The sequence below is a fragment of the Gnatocerus cornutus genome, chromosome 7 (genome assembly GCF_029298725.1).
Source record: "Gnatocerus cornutus isolate USDA-ARS CGAHR chromosome 7, icGnaCorn1.1, whole genome shotgun sequence".
In the NCBI taxonomy this organism is placed as follows: domain Eukaryota; kingdom Metazoa; phylum Arthropoda; class Insecta; order Coleoptera; family Tenebrionidae; genus Gnatocerus; species Gnatocerus cornutus.
In genome coordinates, this window is record NC_142239.1 from 17517135 (window position 1) to 17536935 (window position 19801).

Below are 19801 nucleotides of genomic sequence, written 5' to 3' on the forward strand. Positions count from 1 at the left end.
TTGCGTTCAAGATAACGGGTTGCCTGTGTTCTGTAATTCAGCGGTTGTGGGATTGTTTTTTTACCAGAAGGAGGCGTCGAATTGTTGTGTTAATATCTGCAGCAATATATCGGTAGTGACTATTGTTAAATTGGGGGAAGAAGTTTGGGAGTTGTTGAAAGGGCGAATTGAAGCGAGGGGAGATAATGGATTCGGAAAGTTTGGAGAAGTTGAGGGTGTTCATTAAAGTTGAATTGGGGGATGGGGGTAAATAAATTAACTTTCAAAAGTGGTTTTTGCCTGGAAGATATGCAACCCAAATTATGCCTATGACGCATAAGATCCTAAGGGTCGGTTTATACAACAATTTAATTGAAATTAAGTTAATGTTGCAACTAATTTAACGATTGCTGACATTTGATTGACGGAAGAACGTGATTTTACGAATTTAATCGCAATTAAAGATAAGATTTAGCTTCTGTAAAGCGGCCCTAAGCGTTTTTATTTTAATTTGTAACAAAAATTATGACTATAGCCCATTATTAACTTAAGTTATGTCATTATGTCTGTAAGTACAACTCATGCATGTCTTAAAACAGAATGACTGTAGTTGAGAAAATCAACAAGTGTGCCTTGTTCAATTGACAGCCTGTAATCAAGTCGTTCAATTCTCCACTTTAACTTTAATACAGGCCTACCAACTTGTTAACCAAACGAGCATTTCTGTCATGACGTCATCCTCGACTAATCTGAACAGTTTGAGGACCTCTGTTCGCGCATCCCCACCACACGCAACGCTCGTCTGTTGTCTTCTGTGACGTTTCTCGAGCAGTTTTCTCGAAACTCGTCGCTAATTCGTTGTGAAGGCTCGTTTTGCTCGTTTTGTGTGAAATCTCCATTGATAACATAACCAAACATCGTTGAAATTTCGTTTTTCGTGGCGATTCCCACCGAAATCAAGTGTGCTTTGTGTGGTTTGTGTGGTTACCATCACAGCTCACTAGATCTGGTTTTCAAATTCGGAGACAAGAGAAAGCTACTTTTTGAGACAAGTTCCATGACGATGGTTGCCGTTTTTTAGCATCGTTTTTGGAGAAATTTTACATTTTCGGTAAGTTGAATTTTCGTACTAATGACTGGGACTGGGAGGTGAAATTTTTGGTACAAGGAGTTACGAAAAAACGTTACGTCGTTATGACGTCACGACGGATTTGTGACGTCACTTTTTTTATTTTTATTTTTTATTTGAGCTTGAAGGTTTTGTTCCTCGCAGAATTATGACGTCCAAACCAAGAGGGGCTTTGCCCGTTTCCCGGATTATGACTATAATGAAGAGTTCTTCAGACGCTGAGAATATTGGTAAAGAGTCTTCGCCCATGATGGCTAAAGCGGCGGAACTCTTTATAAAGCTTTTGGCCCATGAAGCTTACAATTTGACGAATAACGGGAAGAAATTAGACTATAAACACATTTCGGAGGTTGTGAACAGGGATAACCGATATGAGTTCCTGAGGGACATAATGCCGAAGAAGATTACATACGCGGAGTATAAGAGGTTACAGGGCGTCCAAGAAAAGGAGGAGAGCACGTCTGAAGAAGAGTCCGACTCTGACGAGACTGGGAGTGATAGTCAATAAATCTGATTTTTGTATGATTTGTTTGTTTTTTGAATCTCCCGCCATTCTGGAGCGCGAAATAAGAATCCTGAAAGAACGAGAAACTGTTGGTCTCTTCTTTTTCAATGCGGAACGTCCACGTGTCGCCGCCTCCCCCCTCCCCGCTCATTCTTGCAAACAACAAGGGCGGAATTTTCCCTGCATCGAACGTCCCGGCCCCGCCATTTCGCTATCGATTCGTGGTTTTCAAGGTTGTAAGCTGCGGAAGCAGCGCGCTAAAAAAGGGGCTCAATGTGTTTTACAAGACATCTGTAGAGTTGTCAATATTGCCACTTTGATACCAACGGGGAGATATGAGCTGACAGTTTGTCGATAGTTTCACGTTACCAGCAGACAGAGCAGATGGAATTACATTGGAAGAGGGGTCATAAAACCATGGAAAGTCTTTTAAATGCTCGGAGAGATGAAGCCTTTGGAATGGGTACAAATCAATTGAAGCGATTTGGGGGGCACTTGAAGGACGGTATCTATAATAAACATGACATCAGGATTTGTTTCGAAACGTAAACCGTAAAATGAAGAGCCATCAATACACAGAGAATTTATAGCCACTTTGAGGAAACTTCTGCGAAATGTGCTGGCGCGGTTATGACGCGTATTTATGTTTTCAGTCTTTTTATGTATTAGATTCGGGTTTTCTGCCACTTTATCGGAATGAAAGTCGTTTTCCTCGCATAAAAATGATCAGATTTTAATGTAAGCGATGGTGGATGCGCCGGGTTTGGTCCTTTTACAAATAATTTTGAATTTTTTCACTTTCTTCAATCTCTAGTTCTGAACTAATGCAAATGGAAATTGAGCTTTGCATCAAACTGGGTGCATATCTGCACACTCATTAAGATAACTTTTATTTTGCCCACTTCAAGTGCGTTAAACCGTGCCGTCTAACGACACAATTTTCTTGGCTATCGTTATCTTTCCAAATTCCAACGTAAACAAGCTCGTGCAGAAACGGCACGTTTCTATTTCAGACCAGATATCTTGCAATGTTGGCTTAGCACACAGTTCTAATTAAATTCAAAGTGTCCACACGTGGAAAACTAGTGACGTAAGTAGTGATGTCAAGATAAAATGTCAAAGGACACGATAACGAATCAATCGTTATCTTACGTTTTAAGGAAATAGTTTTTGTTCCAAAGTGCCGTGATTAGGCTGTTATCAGCGAAGGACGTTACTCTTTCTGAAACCAGACGAGAGGTGAACCAGTGTAGTACCACATTCCGTGGTAACACCAGGATGAAATCTCGATAAAATCCCCCAGAAGTCTCAATCTTGAACTTTATCGTTTCGAGAGGGACTTGACATAGCTCGGGATCTCTTTTAATCTTCAACATTGTGAAAAAGCCGCGTTATCATGCCCCCACCACGTCCACGCCACTGCTCTCCTAAATGATAACACAAAAGAATATAAGTGGAATGGATCTAGCATATCAGAAGACACATGTCCGTTCTGTGTAAACAGGGTGCTAAATTTCCGCCGAAAAACAGTGCCAGTGTTGTGACGTTATTGATCTCTGCGAGTTTCGGCGGCGGCGACTGGGGGTGTTTTCAAAATGGATGATGTCAAATTGGCGGTCAGTACAAATCGATTTGAAACATGAGGTGCGCAGTAAAAAGGCTTTTGTTTGCTCGTTGTTGCGACAATTGGGTTTTGTCGGGCAGTCATTACTTTATCAGGGTGTTTGCGGAGGAACTGGAGCGAGGATTGTGTGGAAATTGAAAGCGTTTTTGGGAAAATCGAACGCAGGAAAGCCTTGGAAATGGACTGAATTTAAGGTCGAAGTCGTATATTATTATGCGGAGCAGGAAATCCGATTGCGGAATTTTTTATCTATTTTCAACATTGTGTTTATACAGGTTTACAACAATGAAAATTATCATTGTGATCGTAAATGATGGAATTTATGATACGGCGGACGATAATGCACTCAATAAGGAATCAAAAATAAATCGTTTAGTATCTACAATGAGTTGTCACAAGGTGAAATCTCGTAATTTATATCCTTGATTCACAAACAATCAACTGTGAAGTGTAATTATTGTGTTTAGAGTATTTCTAGTTTTGGCTTTCTTTGGGATTTCTTAGACTTTCCCCGCACTTTTGTTAGTAAGAGTTTGAATTAAACATCCCGAATTCGTATTCATGTAAAATTTATTTCGGTCGATATCTTGCTTATTTGTGGAACAAACTTAAGTTACTGGTACTCATTTTTCGCAGGATTTCTCGCAGAATTCAAAACTATTTTAATTTTTCTCATAGATCAACAAATAATTGAATTTGAAGCGATTGAAGTTTCAAATGGTTCCGATCCTTAAAAGTGCGATTGATAGAAATATGCGGTTTGCGCTATCGGTTTTCTTGCGCTTTTTTTGCTCCTAATCCGCTGTCAGATGTCCAAAGTTCGATGGACGTAATTTTTAGAAAAAGTTGACTTTTTTGTTTTTTGGCCGTTTCTTGTAAACTACTAGTTCTATCGATTTGAAATTTGACCAGTTGATAGATCTCGAGTTGCGTTTTCGATTGTTGTATAACTCAAAGTTGTTAAACGTCGTTTTTGGTCTGAAAGAAATCCTTGAAAATTACCCCAAAACGACTCTCTGACAACCGAATTCGGCCAATATCTCGTTTATTTGTGAACCAAAACTAATGTTATCGTGCCTATTTAACGCCAAATTTTGCGCTGAATCCAAAACTGTTCTAATTGTTCTAATTTCTTCCGTGGATCAACAAATAACTGAATTTGAAGCGATAGAAATTAAATGGTGTATTTTTTTCGATTCATAACTCCGAAACTATGATAGAAAGATCCGATTTGCGCTATCGTTTATTACCCGTATTTGCTGCTCATAATTTACTCTCAGATATCCAAAATTCCATTGTTTTCGAAAAAATATCCGACTTAATCGAAGAAAAATTTTGAACTTTTGATTTTTTGACCGCCACTCGTAAACTATTTGCCCTACCGATCTGAGATTTGGCTAGTTTATAGATCACGAGCTGCTTTTTTTATTGATAAATAACTCAAAAATATTAATTTAATAATTTCGCTCCCAAAAAGCTCTTTTAAAATGATCCCAAAAAGACCCTCTGATAACCTAATTCGATCAATATCTCGTTTATTTGCGAAGCAAACTCAAGTTATTGGTGTTCATTTATCGCATAATTTCACACATATTCCAAAACTGTGTGAATTTTTAACGTGCGGTAATAAATAACCGAATTAGAAGCATTTGAAATTTTGGTTGGTCGCCAAAGGGCAAACATTCTGAAGCTCCGAAATATTTAGTGCTCGATATCTTCGTAACTATGACAGATAGAAAGATGTGGCTCATGCCATTGTTTTTCTCGTTCTTGGATCAATAGGAAACTTTGGAAATTTTTTTCAAAAAATTGTGCATGTAAACCTAATTCGGTCGATATTTCGCTTATTTATTCAGCAAACTAAAATTATTGGTGCTTATTTTACGCAGAATCCAAAACTGTAATTTTTCCCGTAACTCAACAAATAACTGAATTAAAAAAAAAAGTTACGGAGAGTAAATTTTTAATTACGACAGATAGAATTATGTAGTTTTCGCCATCGTTGTTTTTCTTGCACTTTTGCTGCTTACATTTCGTTTGCAAATATCAAAAATTCGATGGACTGAAATCGATCGAATGAAAATTTTTGAATTTTTGGCTTTTAGGCCGCTATTCGGAAATTAATTGACCTACCGATCTGAAATTAAGCCAGTTGGTTGATCTTGAACTGCTCTCTCGATTGATGTATAACTCAAAGTTATTAAACGTCGTTTTTGCCCCGAAAAAGTTCCTTGAAAATCACTCTAAAACGACCCTCTAAAAACCTAATTCGGTTTCGTTTAATGGAGAAGCAAACTTAAGTAATTAATGCTCATTTAACGCAGAATTTCACGGAGAATCCAAAACTGGATTAACGATTCACACACGTCAACAATTAACCGAATGAGAAGCGTTTGAAGTTTTGGGTTTTCGCCAGAGGGCAAAAATTTTGAAGCTTCGAAATATTTCATGTTTGATATCTCCGGAACTACGACAGATAAAAAGATGCGAAAAAAATACTCCAAAACCTGGAAATGTTTGAAAACCTGACAATGGCCGAGTTAGGCCAGTTCTCTTGAAGAAATCCAAAAAAAATGATGAAACCTGACAGTATTGCAAACCAACTCCATCTGAAAGATCTGAATTTGTCGACAGATTTTCAACAACATCCGCCTGGTTTCAGTGTCATTCATTAATGCTGTAACCTACATTTTGTTGCCACATCGAATTGACATTATATTTTAACAATAAATTCTAATCAGTGCTCAAACGAAGCAGACACTTAAAATTAGTCGGGATTATTAGCTCCGTTCTGGAAGAATTTCGAGTGAAATTTTCCTGCAATTAAGTCATGTGAGTAAGAAACTCATTAATTAGTTCGCGTGTGGCCATTTTCGTTTGAATTATAATTATTTCGAATGAATAATAAATAATAAGAAAAGTTGGACGACGCTCAAGGAGAAATTTCTGTTTGGGTCAAATCAGTCATAAATAAAAGAAAAATATAAATAAAAGCCAAAATTACGTCAAGCTTATTTACACTTTTTTCATGGAAATTCTAAAATTGTCTGAGGTTTCACGTAAGTAAACAGAGAAATTACTACAAGTCCCACTTTTGTTCCAAATTCTGTCAAAACTTTCCACTCTCTTGCAGTATCTACTAAAAATAAAATCCTTTACCTATTTCCATCCAATTTACGTCGGTGGTTCTTTTTAACCGACTCTACCACTCTGCCAAGTTATTTGACATTGCTGCGTCGTACGTAGGTCGCTGCAATAATCACAATTAAAAGTGATTAGTTTAAGATTATTTAATTACTGTGTTTGAAGGCACGCATCTTAAAAATTACACTTGATGTGTCGGTGGTATTGAGCCGGTTAGTGTCTTTAACCTTTCCAAACAAGTTCCGATTGTATTTTCAGTCTGGTGATAGTGCCTTATCAGAAATAGATAACACAATAGAATGAGTGATTTGGGTGTCTAAACGACGTAATGGGCGTATAGATAAAGGTAAACTGTTCAAGGGGTACCACAGGAATCTCATAAGGGACCTTTGTTGTTTGTTAGAACTCGTCGTTTTGACTGTTTGAGTGATTTGTTTGTTTTTTTTCAGATCAACCTCCAACCCCCGTGGTTGCAGCGCGCCCCGCATGGCACCACACCCCAAACCATCTGATCATCGGCACGTACCGCCCCCAACCCGCATGAAACGCATCGCAAGCGCAACGTACCGTCTTGCGATTTTACGCAGGCAATTTTCTAGAGACTTGCAAGAATGGCCCAACACACCTCGGACAAACAAACTTTCGATAAAGACACCAAACAAAACGGCACAGTGAATCATCACGATAGTTCAGTAGTGAAAGTGTCAAACGGTGGCGTTGAAGAGAACCGACCGCTCCTCGAGGACGTCTTAAAGAAAGCCATGGAGGAGGAAGAAGAGGAAAAGCCGGTCCTCCACGTCCAGTTCGACAAAGGACGCAACGCGAGTCCCGTGGAAAGTTCGAGTTCTAGTAGCTCAAGTTCGAGCTCTAGCTTGGACTTGAGCGAGGCAACGCCGCCGGATGGAGGTTGGGGGTGGGTTGTGGTGGCGGCGTCGTTCGTCGTCAATCTTATAGCGGATGGTATCACGTTCAGTTTCGGGGTCATCTTCGTGGAGTTTTTGAAGTACTTTGGACAGAATCGAGGGACGACGGCGTGGATCGGGAGCTTGTTCATGGCAATGCCGCTGCTGTCAGGACCGGTGGCGAGCTTCCTCACCGACCGCTATGGGTGTCGGAAAGTTACCATTTTCGGCTCCATTTTGGCGTCCACGGGGTTCATCATCAGTTCCAGAGCGAACAGCATGACGGTTCTGTGTATAACTTTCGGGATTTTGGCAGGGTTTGGTTTAAGTTTGTGTTATGTGGCGTCGGTGGTCATTGTAGCCTACTACTTTGACAAGAGACGGTCGTTTGCGACGGGGCTGGCGGTATGCGGGAGCGGCATCGGCACGTTTATTTTCGCCCCTTTCATCCAGTTTCTCCTCCAAGAGTACGGATGGAGAGGTACCACTTTAATTCTAGCTGGATTGTTTTTGAATCTTGCCGTTTGTGGGGCCGTCATGCGGGATCTACCATGGACTTCAAAGAAGGTGAAAAACCTAGCAAAAGAACGAAAGAGGAACCGGAATCTGAAACGAAAGAACAAAGGATCTTCAGCGGATTCTTTTTCTGTTAGCAATAGTACCAACACTGCGTCGGTGTTACAACCAATCATTGAAGTCACCAATGAGAATGTCGAGACCAACGACCGGCTGTCGTCCTCTTTGGTAAACTTACCAACTTACGTAAGGAATGGAGAGAAAGTCCCCATTGAAGTCATCGAGTTGTTATCACAACATCGCCACGTCTATAACGTGCTAATGGCGAACTACCCCGGACTGTTAACTCCTTCGAGGAGCTTCAGCGACTCTGGTCGTCTCAACGAGGTTCACATGCAACCAAGAGCGCCTCTTCAACAGCCAAACAGTCAAGAAGCAGCCTATGTTTGGTGGCTCAAACGCAACCAGATTTCTCCACCTCGCATGAACCCGAACAAGAAGCTCCCAACTGCTTTCTTGAAGGATCTAAGAGTTCATAGATTGTCGGTGACGTACCGAGGCGCAATGTTAAACATCAATCGCTACAGACTAAGAGCTAGTTCCTGTCCGGATATTTATCGCAACTCCATGACGACGATAGCGAAGGAAAAAGTCCAATGGTATGCCGGATTATGGGACTTCTGGGACTTGCTAGTGGACATATTTGACTTCTCTCACTTTGCTGATATAAAATACTTACTCTTTGCGATTTCAAATTTTTGTTTGTACACGTGGTACGACGTACCCTACGTCTACCTGACAGACCACGCGACGACTTTAGGCTACTCAGAAGAAGACGCGAGTTTACTCATTTCCATCATTGGCATCATCAACATGTTCGGTGAGGTAATAAAGTCTCCGGTAGTTCTTCACAGAGCGACCGAAGCTCTAACTGGTGTCTTTCAGGTGATGTTAGGATGGCTGGGGGATCTCCCGTGGGCGAACGCCATCATCATCTACGCCGCTTGCATGGGCTTCTGCGGAGCGGTTACTGCTATAGTCCCCTTGATCAACAGCTACTGGTCTCTTTGTGTCCTCTCGGGTGCCTTTGGCTTCTTCATCGCAGCTAACTACTCTCTCACTTGTATTATCTTGGTGGAGCTGATCACACTTGACCGCTTCACCAATGCCTACGGTCTCCTTCTTTTGGTGCAAGGAGTGGCTAATCTAATCGGACCTCCTCTTGGAGGTAATCATTTAGTTTGATTCTTCAGAGTGTTAATTTAGTTTTTTAGGTTGGCTGTGCGACCAAACGAAGAACTACAATCTGTCGTTTTACTTGGCTGGTCTCTTCATTGCTCTTTCTGGGCTTCTTCTGATAATTGTGCCCTCGGTGAAGCTGTGCAGACGGCTGACGAAGCACAATGAAGGTGATTTTCCGGTAGATAATAAATTTCATACTATAATAACTTCTTGTCTGTCCAAAACAGTTGAGAAACCTGCAGGTGGCGCCAGCCACATTTAATTCACAAGTGAACTTAAGTATTGTAGGTTTTTTAGAAGTTTTAGTAGTGTAACAAATTTTTCGAAAGCTTTTTTCGTGTTCTGCATGCTATTGTTGAACTTGTGAGTCCAGCTCAACTTGTTATCTTAGATTAGAGCTGAAGAAAGTTCAATTATGTAACCGATATTAGTAGAATTTTCGAATCTCAGGTTCAAAATTGTAGATCTGTAGCGTCCCCGTTTTTTAGGAATGTTACCAAATTCTCCAGGAAACAAATTCTTATTGTATATAAAACTGTAGAGGCTGTGTTTAAATAGACTAGAATAGACAGATGAATAAACACACAGAATATACAATCATGCACCATTTTTCAATACTGTTATTTTTTAAAGTTTGTTATTCAGTGGGTGCAAGAAGAGGTCTCGGACACGCTCCGTTCTAAAGTCTTATGAAACCTAAATAAAAATTAAATAACCATTTTCACGTAACGAGTCCGAGATGTCCGTATCCATTTGAATTATAAGCATAGCTGTGATTCAAAGTTCGAGTTGTTTTCTTTATCGACTACAAATAACTCAATAGGTGGAGTTTTTTTTTTTATTTATTTTTTTAAAGGATTTTACCATCAAATAGTGGCAGTTTTCAGTTGAGTAGACTAGAGTTTTTGTTATCAGTATTTCGTTACCTTCTCAGTATGTTGTTCCTGTTGTGTTTTTTAGAGTCCAAGGTCACTAATAGGGTATTAAATGAGTTCTTTTTGTATATAGTATTCTCTGTCAATAAATTAATGCCTTTAGATATTATCGTAGGTCTCTAATACGATGAGGTCCCACTTTGAAACATTCTAACTATAATCATTATAATCTAGGGTCGCACGTCGATCGTAATTTTTAATATATTTACTGTATTATATCTGTAGACAGTAAGTTAATAAACCATTGCAGTAGCACCTGTTGTTTGAATTTCGTTCGGGAGTTTCATTTTGAAAGTTGGTATGGTGATCACGTCCTGTGATTAACAGTTATCGCGATTCTGTCAGTCAGTTTTTTTAGGTTATGTTATTGAAAATGCAGTCCGAAACGGATTTCGGGGATTTAAGTGAAGACAAATCTATTCAAACGAAACTGACGAACTTTCGCAATAGTGTCAATAAAATCTCTAAAATTTTAGAAGTGTCTTCAAACCCAGAATTGTACGAGAAGTTGACGACAAAGGAAAAAGTCGATTTTGATCTTTTTATGGCCTACACTCTCAACACTTTGTTTTGGCTGTTTATGAAGACAAAGGGACAAGACCCTAGTAAAAGTGAGATTAAAGACCAGTTAAATAGGGTAAAAGAGTATATGGTTAAAGCTAAACAGGTAATTTTGTGGGAAATGGGAATTGTGGATTAATTTTGGCGTTTTAGGCACATGAAAGGAAGACTTTGAGGCCACGGCTAAACCAGGCTGTTGCAGGAAGGTTTATAAAGCATGGAATTCGTCATAGAGATGATGGGGAGCGTGAAGAGCCCCCTAATAAACGAATAAAACTATCTGATTAGAGTTGAACAGTGTCCAATTGAAATAAAAGTGCCCCCCTGTTTTGTTACATCCTTTATAAATTGGAAAATGATTTGAAAATAAAAACATCATTTTGACACTTTAACAACTTATGCACCGAACACACTACTACAAAAGGTGTATTACTGATTGTATGCAATAAAAATTTACAATGTAGGCAACCAACAATACGGTTTGCAACCATTCAAGTTATACAGTGAGACTTCCCTTAAGTGGACAAAGATGGGGGTCAAGATTTTGTCCTCTTCATAGAGAGAATACAAATTTTCAAAAACGTTTTTGTAATAAAAATCTGCACTTCATAAATAATGGCTGGTTTTAACCCACCGACAAATAAACGCGAAGGACAATTTTTTGCCCAATTACCGAAGTTTCGTAATTACTTAATCCCTTGAATTTAATTAGTTCAGTGCTGTGACTCGATGGAGATGGACGTGTGCACGTGAAGTGAAATTGTGCCGTTTTGGATTTGAATTGAAAGGTAGGTGGTAAACAGGTTTATATTTGAGAACCTTTCAGTGTAGAAACATTTCGTGTTAGTTTCTTAGGGTTTTTCGATTATTAGTTTTAACAATTTTGGTTTCGTTTAAAGTTTAACATGTTTAAGTTACTCAGTGATCAGCATAGTTGATTGAAGCTTCACGCGTTAGCCCCTCTACCTACTAGTGGTTAGATACAGTAATACAGGGTGTTATGGAAATGAGTACACAAAATTAAACTGGTAAGAGAACTCACCATTTGCAACAACTTTTTTAATAATTTTTTTTTTGAAATCGCATGTTTTTAATCTAATTTTCCACCCCCCTACATTTTGACGAGTCGCCCACCTACCATTGAATTGCTATAAAATTAAAGAACAAAAAAGCATAAAAAACTGCGTTATCAGTCCGCTTGTAAAACACTTTTTTATTAATGGCCATTCTAAACTAATTTGCGGTGGTGTTTAGAACTATTAAGTTTAACATAAAGTAAAACAATTTTGGGAATTTACAAAAATTTTATTCAAAAAAAATCATAACAGGTTATGACATTAAATACACAAAATTTAACCGGTTAGAACGCATCAAGATCTACAACTTTTCTAGATAATTTTTTCCGTAAACGCATTTTGAATTTCGCCTTTTTCCGCCCTTAATTTGGCCAGCCGTTCGATATCTCTAAACAAATTCACTTTCATTTCCACAACGAGGAGATTTTTTGACTTAAACCTTATCACAACTTTTTGTCATAAAAACGCCTGATCAGCTGTAATTTAATTAAGAACGCTCAGTTTGTTGTGAATTTTCATAGTGTCAAAGTTATCAGATCGTTCTTAAAGTGCAAAAGGTGGTACAAAATGGTCTATACCAACATGGAATACACGGATATGGTGCTTCTTTATAGGGAAGGTCGTAATTTTTTTTTATTAAGAAAAGTTGTTGCATATGGTGAGTTCTCTTACCAGTTTAATTTTGTGTACTCATTTCCATAACACCCTGTATAGCAATTAGGAAATTACATATTAATCTCATTATTGGAATCAGTTGTGTTTCGTCTTTTGATAAAAACGGTCGTTTTGGTGAAGGTAAAGTACTACCCTATATTATTCAAGAGTTTTCAATTCAGCGAAACGTTAGGCGCGTTTGATCGTCTATTTTTTCAGTTCATTGGCGTTGACAAAAGCAGTTTAATATACAGAGTGTTTATGCTTAATAATAATCGGAATTTAAAGGAAGTTACATACATTTAAACTTTTTTGTTCTTACAAATGTTTATCTAAAATCTGTGTTTGACTGTTGAATACAATGAACAAAATTAGAAGGTTGCTCAAAGAATTTTGGAAATTTTTCATTTAGACGAAAACATTTCTTAAAATTAGCCACCCAATTATTAATTTTGCGATTTAAATTTTATTTGAAAGCACATATGGAACTCAACTTTATAATCGTGTTCTGTACTAGAAATTCTGTTTTCTTTGCTTGGATCTTTTGTAAAAATTTCCATAGTCGTCTCACGCCACCGTGCTGAAATTTACTTAGGTCTCATGTATTCATTTCATCCTTCAATTACGTAATTAGTTGAAGGTTAGGCAAGTTAAGCAGTACCGCACCATCGACGAACAATTCGTTTTTTTGGCAAAAAAATAGTTAGATAGCAATACTGATAACTTCGCTCTTATTGTGCTCAATTTCAAGTATAATTATATGAAAAAAGGCCACACTAATAAACCTTTGTTGAAATATGCCTTGATTGATTTTCTTTCTGGAGGAAATATGACAAATTCGCTAAAAATCCTGATGTGACCCAGACGTCTTATTGCATACTTAACAAGGAATCAAAATCAGCGTCTCAGCGAAAATCAAATGAATAAATTTTGTGGCATAGTGAAATCAGTGCTTTATTATTTAGGCGTGTTCGGAGTTTCGTTTTAAAAATTCGAAATTTGGTTTAATCTGCAATTATTAAATCTGATTATTGCAAGCAGTCTAAATACAAGTTTATAATGTAAGGGAACAGTTTTGACAAAAACTGCATTGCATTTTTTGGTAAATTTTCTAATTGATTGGTTTTAATATTGCCGAAATGATATTTTCCGCAAGTCTTGAAATGAAATGTCTTTTGAAACCGCGAAAACCTGATTATTTTTTGTTCGCTCAAGAAAAAGGTAGTTAGCAATTAGGAAATTACATAATAAATCTCATTATTAGAATCAGTTGTGTTTCGACTTTTGATAAAGACGGTCGTTTTGTGCTGTCCTGAGAAAATATCTTGCAAGGTAAAATATTACTCATGTAATTTCAGTGCTACAGTTACGAAATTTCGGGAAATTAGTAGTTTTTAATCAAATATTAACTCTGAAAAATTGTAAAATTGTAAATCAAAAGACATAAATAGAAATTTTTATTTTTAATGCCCAAATGCTTCACTAAAATTGATAACGCTCGTAGTTTTAGTGAAATTTGAGGAAGTTACCACTTTTAAGTCGTGTTTTACCTCCAAAACTCGATTGTTTAAATTAGAATGTAAATCAATTTTGTGGACCTATGACAGATTGAAATATGCGGTTTTCTCTATCGTTTTTCTAGTACTATTGTTGCTACTCTTTCATTATTAGATTGAAAATTTTTAAAATATGTAAAGTTGCAAAATCTGTTTTGTCCACCAATCGTATATTTGGATTTATTTTGGAACTCGACCTTCTGAAAAATCGGTTATGGCAATAGCGCCACCTGATTAGGTACTTTTTGTTCGCTCAAGAAAAAGTTAAAGTTTTTGTTATAAGGAATTAGGAAATTAATCTCATTATTGAAGACAGTTGTGTTTCGACTTTTGATAAAGACGGCCGTTTCAGAGATGTGTGCTACAGAGTGCTGTTCTGATAAAATATTTTGTAAGGTAAAGTACTAACCTGTATTCATTTATAAACACGTTAGGCGCGTTTGATTGTCCATTTTTTCAGTATGTTAGCGTTAACGCAAGCAGTTTAACATACAGAGTGTTTATGTTTAGCAATAATCGGATTTTAAAAGAAGTTAGATACATATTGCAAGGCAGGCTAGATACAATAAGTTTTTAATGTAAGGGAACTGTTTTAACCAAAATTGAAATGAAATGTTTTTTGAAAACGCGAGGCGAAATAGTAACGAAATCTCATAGCAATTTGATAGATTTCCTATCAGGAGATATATTTTTGACCGTATGGCATTTTTCTGTACGTTTTAGTCTTGTTTTTTAATGCAGATTACGTAATTGATGGAACTGCATTGTTCCTAATTAGTAAAAGGTCAGTGCAATCACAAATAAATTGGGAGATTTTTTTTAAGAAAAAAAAAGTTAAATCATCGTTATCTAATAACGTCCGTAAAGCCATTATTTATTTAGTTGTACTCCGAGTTTTGAGTAAGAAAGACGTGCTACAGTGACTCGAAATTTATTTTAGTGTAGTTTAGTGATTGCCAGAGTTTAATGGTAGGACTTGCATTGCTACGATGGTTTAAATGCAGGCGTGTACTATTTTTCCATACATATTTGACTTTTTTACTTATTCGTATTTATTTGTTACAGATATCATCCTAACTTCGGAATTTTCACTCGAAATCTTGGAACATCTTGAAAAATGTAAGACGAAGGATTAAGGTAGGACAGTTTAATTGCATCTTTCTAGTTTACTGTTCTTGTTGCATTTTTGCATCATTTCTTCATTTACCAATTTTATCTTTTTTATACTTTTTCTTAGTCTCATGTCTATTGAAATGAAATTCCTCCTTTCTATGACGTTTTGCTCTTTTACCACATGAACTTCTATTTCCTCTCTTTCTTAATACTGGAAAACTCTGTCCAATTATTTTATATCAACACGACCATGAACTTCTATTTCCTCTCTTTCTTAATACTGGAAAAGTCTGTCCAGTTCTTTTATACCAACACAACCATGAACTTCTATTTCTTCTCTTTTTAATACTGGAAAATTCTGTCCAGTTCTTTTATACCAACACAACCATGAACTTCTATTTCCTCTCTTTCTTAATACAGGAAAACTCTGTTCAATTCTTTTGTACCAACACAACAATGAACTTCTATTTCCTCTCTTTTTAATACTGGAAAATTCTGTCCAGTTCTTTTATACCAACACAACCAAGGGGAAACAAATAGGTAGACAAAATTGGGGAATTAGATATACACACATTTTGCGTGAGTTTATGGAAACATCCATGCATGTTCTGTATTCTGCACATAATTTAACATCACTACACTTGCTGCCACCTACCCTGTACACTTAAACATACCAACACTAGAAAGGGGACCCACGTTCATCCACGTAGGCACACAAATTTAGGAAATTAGGTACCTTTTGCGTGCGTCTATGGAAACATCCATGCATGTTCTGTAGCCGACACATTAGTTTGTCAAGTTACGGCATTTACGGAGTCTTCTAAAGGTGTTCAGTTTGTGTGAGCTAATGATGCGACGGTGTCAATCCGATACCGACCAGCAGACGTCGGGTACGAATGACTTCATTTGCAGCTCTAAACTCTCAGAGCGCATTTAGTTGAAGCTGTATCTGCATATCTCCACGATTTGACTTTAGGGGGGTGGATGAACCTTAAGGCGGGGGGACTTAGCTAGAAAGCCGAAGGAGAATTCCGGTCGCATCACATGCTAACCTAGAAACAGGGCCAATGTTAGTCATTCAATACCCCAGGCTCGGACTGTGTTATACCATAATGGTTGGAACGGAACTATTGAGGTATTTTGCTTTCATTTCTCCAACACTGGTTGGACAGTATTCATTTGGCACCACCGAAAAACTGGCCTCGACTGGACAATTGGTAGCCGACAGACCTTAGTATGTGGGCGCGCGATGAACGAACATCATGTTGAGGGGGACGAGGACACTATAGGGACGGGAGTTTAGCTAGCTGTCGTTTGAAAGCACAACTGCCCTTCGAATCAAAATTTACCATAGCGTTCAGAATAGGTTTAGAATCATTTTGTGTAATTTATTTTTCAAGGCGGTTAGCTAGGAGTTGGTTTGAAAGTAAATGTCCGGTTAGTTTTGCTAGAAGGGTGGACACACTTTACGGGACACCTTGGTCAAGATGCTCACTCACGGGATAAACTTTTGTTTCGTTAAACATGGTGGACTTCTGGGAGCCGAGTTCATTTTGAATCCACCAAGATCCCCTACGGTGTCTGTGTTCGCGAAAGGGGTGTATTTTGAGACCAAAAATGGGGGGAGAAACACCCGAATTTCAGTCATTTTTTCTTGCCACTTTACACTTTTTAACTCCAACTTGTGCCCTATTTGTTTAATTTTCGATGAGTCATTCTGCCCAACCACCCATTCATTCCCCACCTGAACACTGTCATTTTATCTATTTCAATGTTCTCTGTTTTTTCTTATTAAAAAATGGGGGAGAGTCACCCGAATTTCATTCATTTTTTCTTGCCACTTTAAACTTTTCAACTCCAACTTGTGTCCTATTTGGTCAATCTTCGATGAATCACTTTGCCCAACCACCCATTCATTCCCCATCTAAACACTATTTTTATTAAATTTTCCTCCATTCCACCATTTTACGACGATCGTCATTTTATCTATTTCAATGTTCTCGTTTTTTTCTTATTAAAAAATGGGCGGAGAGTCACCCGAATTTCAGTCATTTTTTCTTACCACTTTACGCCTTTCAACTTCAACTGGTGTCCTATTTGTTCAATCTTCGATGAGTCACTCTGCCCAACCACCTATTCATTCCCCATCTGAACACTATTTTTATTAAATTTTTCTCCATTCCACCATTTTATGACGATCCTCATTTTGTCATTTTATCTATTTCAATGTTCTCGTTTTTTTTCTTATTAAAAATGGGAGGAGAGTCACCCGAATTCCATTCATTTTTCTTGCCACTTTACACTTTTCAGCCCAACTTGTGTCCTATTTGTTCAATTTTTGATGAGTCACTCTGCCTAACCACCCATTCATTCCCCAACTGAACACTATTTTTATTAAATTTTTCTTCATTCCACCATTTTACGACGCTCCTAATTTTGTCATTTTATCTATTTTAATGTTCTCTTTTTTTTCTTATTAAAAAATGGGGGGAGAGTCACTCGAATTTCATTCATTTTCTCTTTTCAACTTCGTGATTACTTGAGTCCCATTTTTATTGAGTTTTCCTCCATTCCACCATTTTACGACGTCCCTAATTTTGTCATTTTATCTGTTCCAATTTTCTAATTTTTTCTTATTACTCCTCCTATTCTTATTCCACCATTGATTGCGAGTGTCGAAACTTTTAGTGCGCGAGATAGTTCAGTTCAGTTTCAGTAGTGTCTTAAAAATAAAATAAAATTAAAATCGTCCTTAAAAACAAAGTGAGTGAGTGAGTGGTTCCTGGTTCCTAGAGGAGAATGCAGAGGTACAAGCTTGGCGACACAGCACGTGGTCAGGATTAAAGGGTAAGTTATTTCATCCCTCCAAAAATGTACAAATACTCATATTTATTTCTTTAATTCTAGCTACCATCGTAGAAGCCATAAAGGTAGGATGTGGGTTTGTTGGGCATTTTCCGAAACTGTTCATCGTCGTTCGCCACTGTAAAATTTCCTCTCTTGTACATCTTCGTAAATTCGGTCCCGCGATCGCGAGTGTTCAAATTCAGAGTCGAGTTTCGCAAAACAGTGCCAAAGTACTTTTAGTGCGCGTCATGTGAGTGGTTTCTGTTCCTCGAGGGGGATGCAGTGGTTGGAGCGCAACGATACTGCTTAGGAATCAGGATTAAAGGTAGGTCCGTGTACGAAGACGATGGCGACGTTGGATCTCACAAGGAAGGATTTTTTCCTTCTGGGTGACGGGATTTGAACGACGATGGACCTCGCGATGGGAGTTGTTCGCGGAGTGTCAGTGCATTCGTTTTTTGACAAGTGGTAGTGGTAGTGACACTGTGCAAGTTAATATGCAGGTAAGACAAAACTATGTTTACCTAAATGAACATAATTTCACCTCTCTACAACTCTTCGTAAATTCGGAACTTCCGCGAGTATAAAAGTTAAAAGTCGAGTTCTGAGAAAAAGTGCCGAAGCTCTTTTTAGTGCGCGAGCTACTTTAGTGTCTTAAAGCTAAAATTAAAACCGTTTTTGAAACAAAGTGAGTGAGTGCTTCCTATGTCCTAGAGGGGGATGCAGTGGTAGGAGCCTGCCGACACAGCTTCGGGATCAGGACTAAAGGGTAAGTTAATAAAATTCGTAATTTTTGTAATTTTAGTGCTGCAGCTATGAAATTTGGGGAAATTGCTAGTTTTCAATCGTTTATTAACTCTGCCAAATTGCAGCATTGTAGATCAAAGGACACAAATTTTAGAAATTTTTATTTTCAAGGCAAGCCGAAATATAAGAAATCCTCCCTTAAAACTCGCAATTTTGGTAATTTTAGTGCTACAGCTATGAAATTCCATCGTCAATTTTAAAATGCGAGTAAAATGACTAATAAAACATTTCTATTGCAGTAGGTCCGTGTATGAAGATGACGGCGACGTTGGATCTCACAAGGTAGGATTTTCTTCTTTTTGGTATTGGGATGTTGCGATTGCGGTTTTTCGCGGAGTGTAAGTGAACCCGTTTTTTGCGCAGTGGTAGTGTTAGTGCTGTTGTGTTAGTGTGTGTTAACATGCAGGTCAGAGATCAACAGTCGCCTAAATGTAAGACACAATATCTGTATCTGTCCCAAATTTAACTAAATTTCATTTTTTTCAATTTTTTCAATATAAATTTCATAATTGTCACTAATTGATTCTATACAAATTTTGAAAACACCTTCGTGATTTACAAGTTTTTATTTTATTTATTTAATAAATAAATTAAAAGCTTATAAATTACGAAGGTGTATATATATATATATATATATTATGGCTATTATTATTATTATTATTATTATACATATTTATCATTAAATTCTTATTAATTTTATCTTCCATCGAGCTTTTTCTATTGCTCCGAAAATTAGGGTTGACTGCAGATGTCAGATTTTGCATTTAAGCGACTCCTATAAGTAACTGTCTTTTTCACTTCTTGCAAACGAAATTGTTAGGTAAAAGACAATTATCTCCAGGTAAGCACACCATTTTATATTATTTTATCACATAAATAAACACTTTTTTTTTAGGTTTAACTCCGCCTGCAGCGTCCTGGGGTCTGTTTCATAAAACTTACTCTGCTAATTTACAATTAGTATTATAAGTTGATTAGTGTTTGAACTAAAGACATCTTAGTAATTTATTATAGTAAGTTTTTATGGTACAAACCCCCTGGGGTACATTCTGTATCACTAAGGACGCTGTTGCCGGTCCCAAGCCCGGAAAAAGGAGGAGGGTTTTTCGGCTATTTTAGGAAGGAACCTGTCATAAGGATTATTTCGCGGTTGGAGAAAAAACTGGAAACATAGATGACACCGACTTGTCTATGATTATGGAAGCCAGTTT

General features: G+C 37.6%; 2 protein-coding genes across 5 annotated transcripts; both read left to right on the forward strand.

The window, feature by feature from the left end:
* The first annotated feature begins 741 nt into the window (after positions 1-741).
* On the forward strand, positions 742-10231 carry LOC148171877 (monocarboxylate transporter 9-like). Of its 4 annotated transcripts, XM_088042470.1 has the most exons (5): positions 742-1090; positions 6831-8684; positions 8745-9027; positions 9074-9208; positions 9269-10231. In XM_088042470.1, exons 2-5 carry the CDS (start codon positions 6993-6995, stop codon positions 9301-9303), a joined length of 2145 nt encoding a protein of 714 aa, XP_087898596.1. In that variant the 5' UTR covers positions 742-1090; positions 6831-6992; the 3' UTR covers positions 9304-10231. The 4 variants fall into 4 exon arrangements, with proteins under 4 accessions (XP_087898596.1, XP_087898592.1, XP_087898595.1 ...); XM_088042466.1 differs by having other exon boundaries at positions 9074-10231; XM_088042469.1 differs by lacking the exon at positions 742-1090 and adding an exon at positions 2600-2703 and having other exon boundaries at positions 9074-10231.
* A 39-nt stretch (positions 10232-10270) lies between these two features.
* On the forward strand, positions 10271-10932 carry Rrp47 (Ribosomal RNA processing 47). Its single transcript, XM_088042472.1, has 2 exons — positions 10271-10643; positions 10691-10932. Exons 1-2 carry the CDS (start codon positions 10338-10340, stop codon positions 10823-10825), a joined length of 441 nt encoding a protein of 146 aa, XP_087898598.1. The 5' UTR covers positions 10271-10337; the 3' UTR covers positions 10826-10932.
* The last annotated feature ends 8869 nt before the right edge of the window (positions 10933-19801 follow it).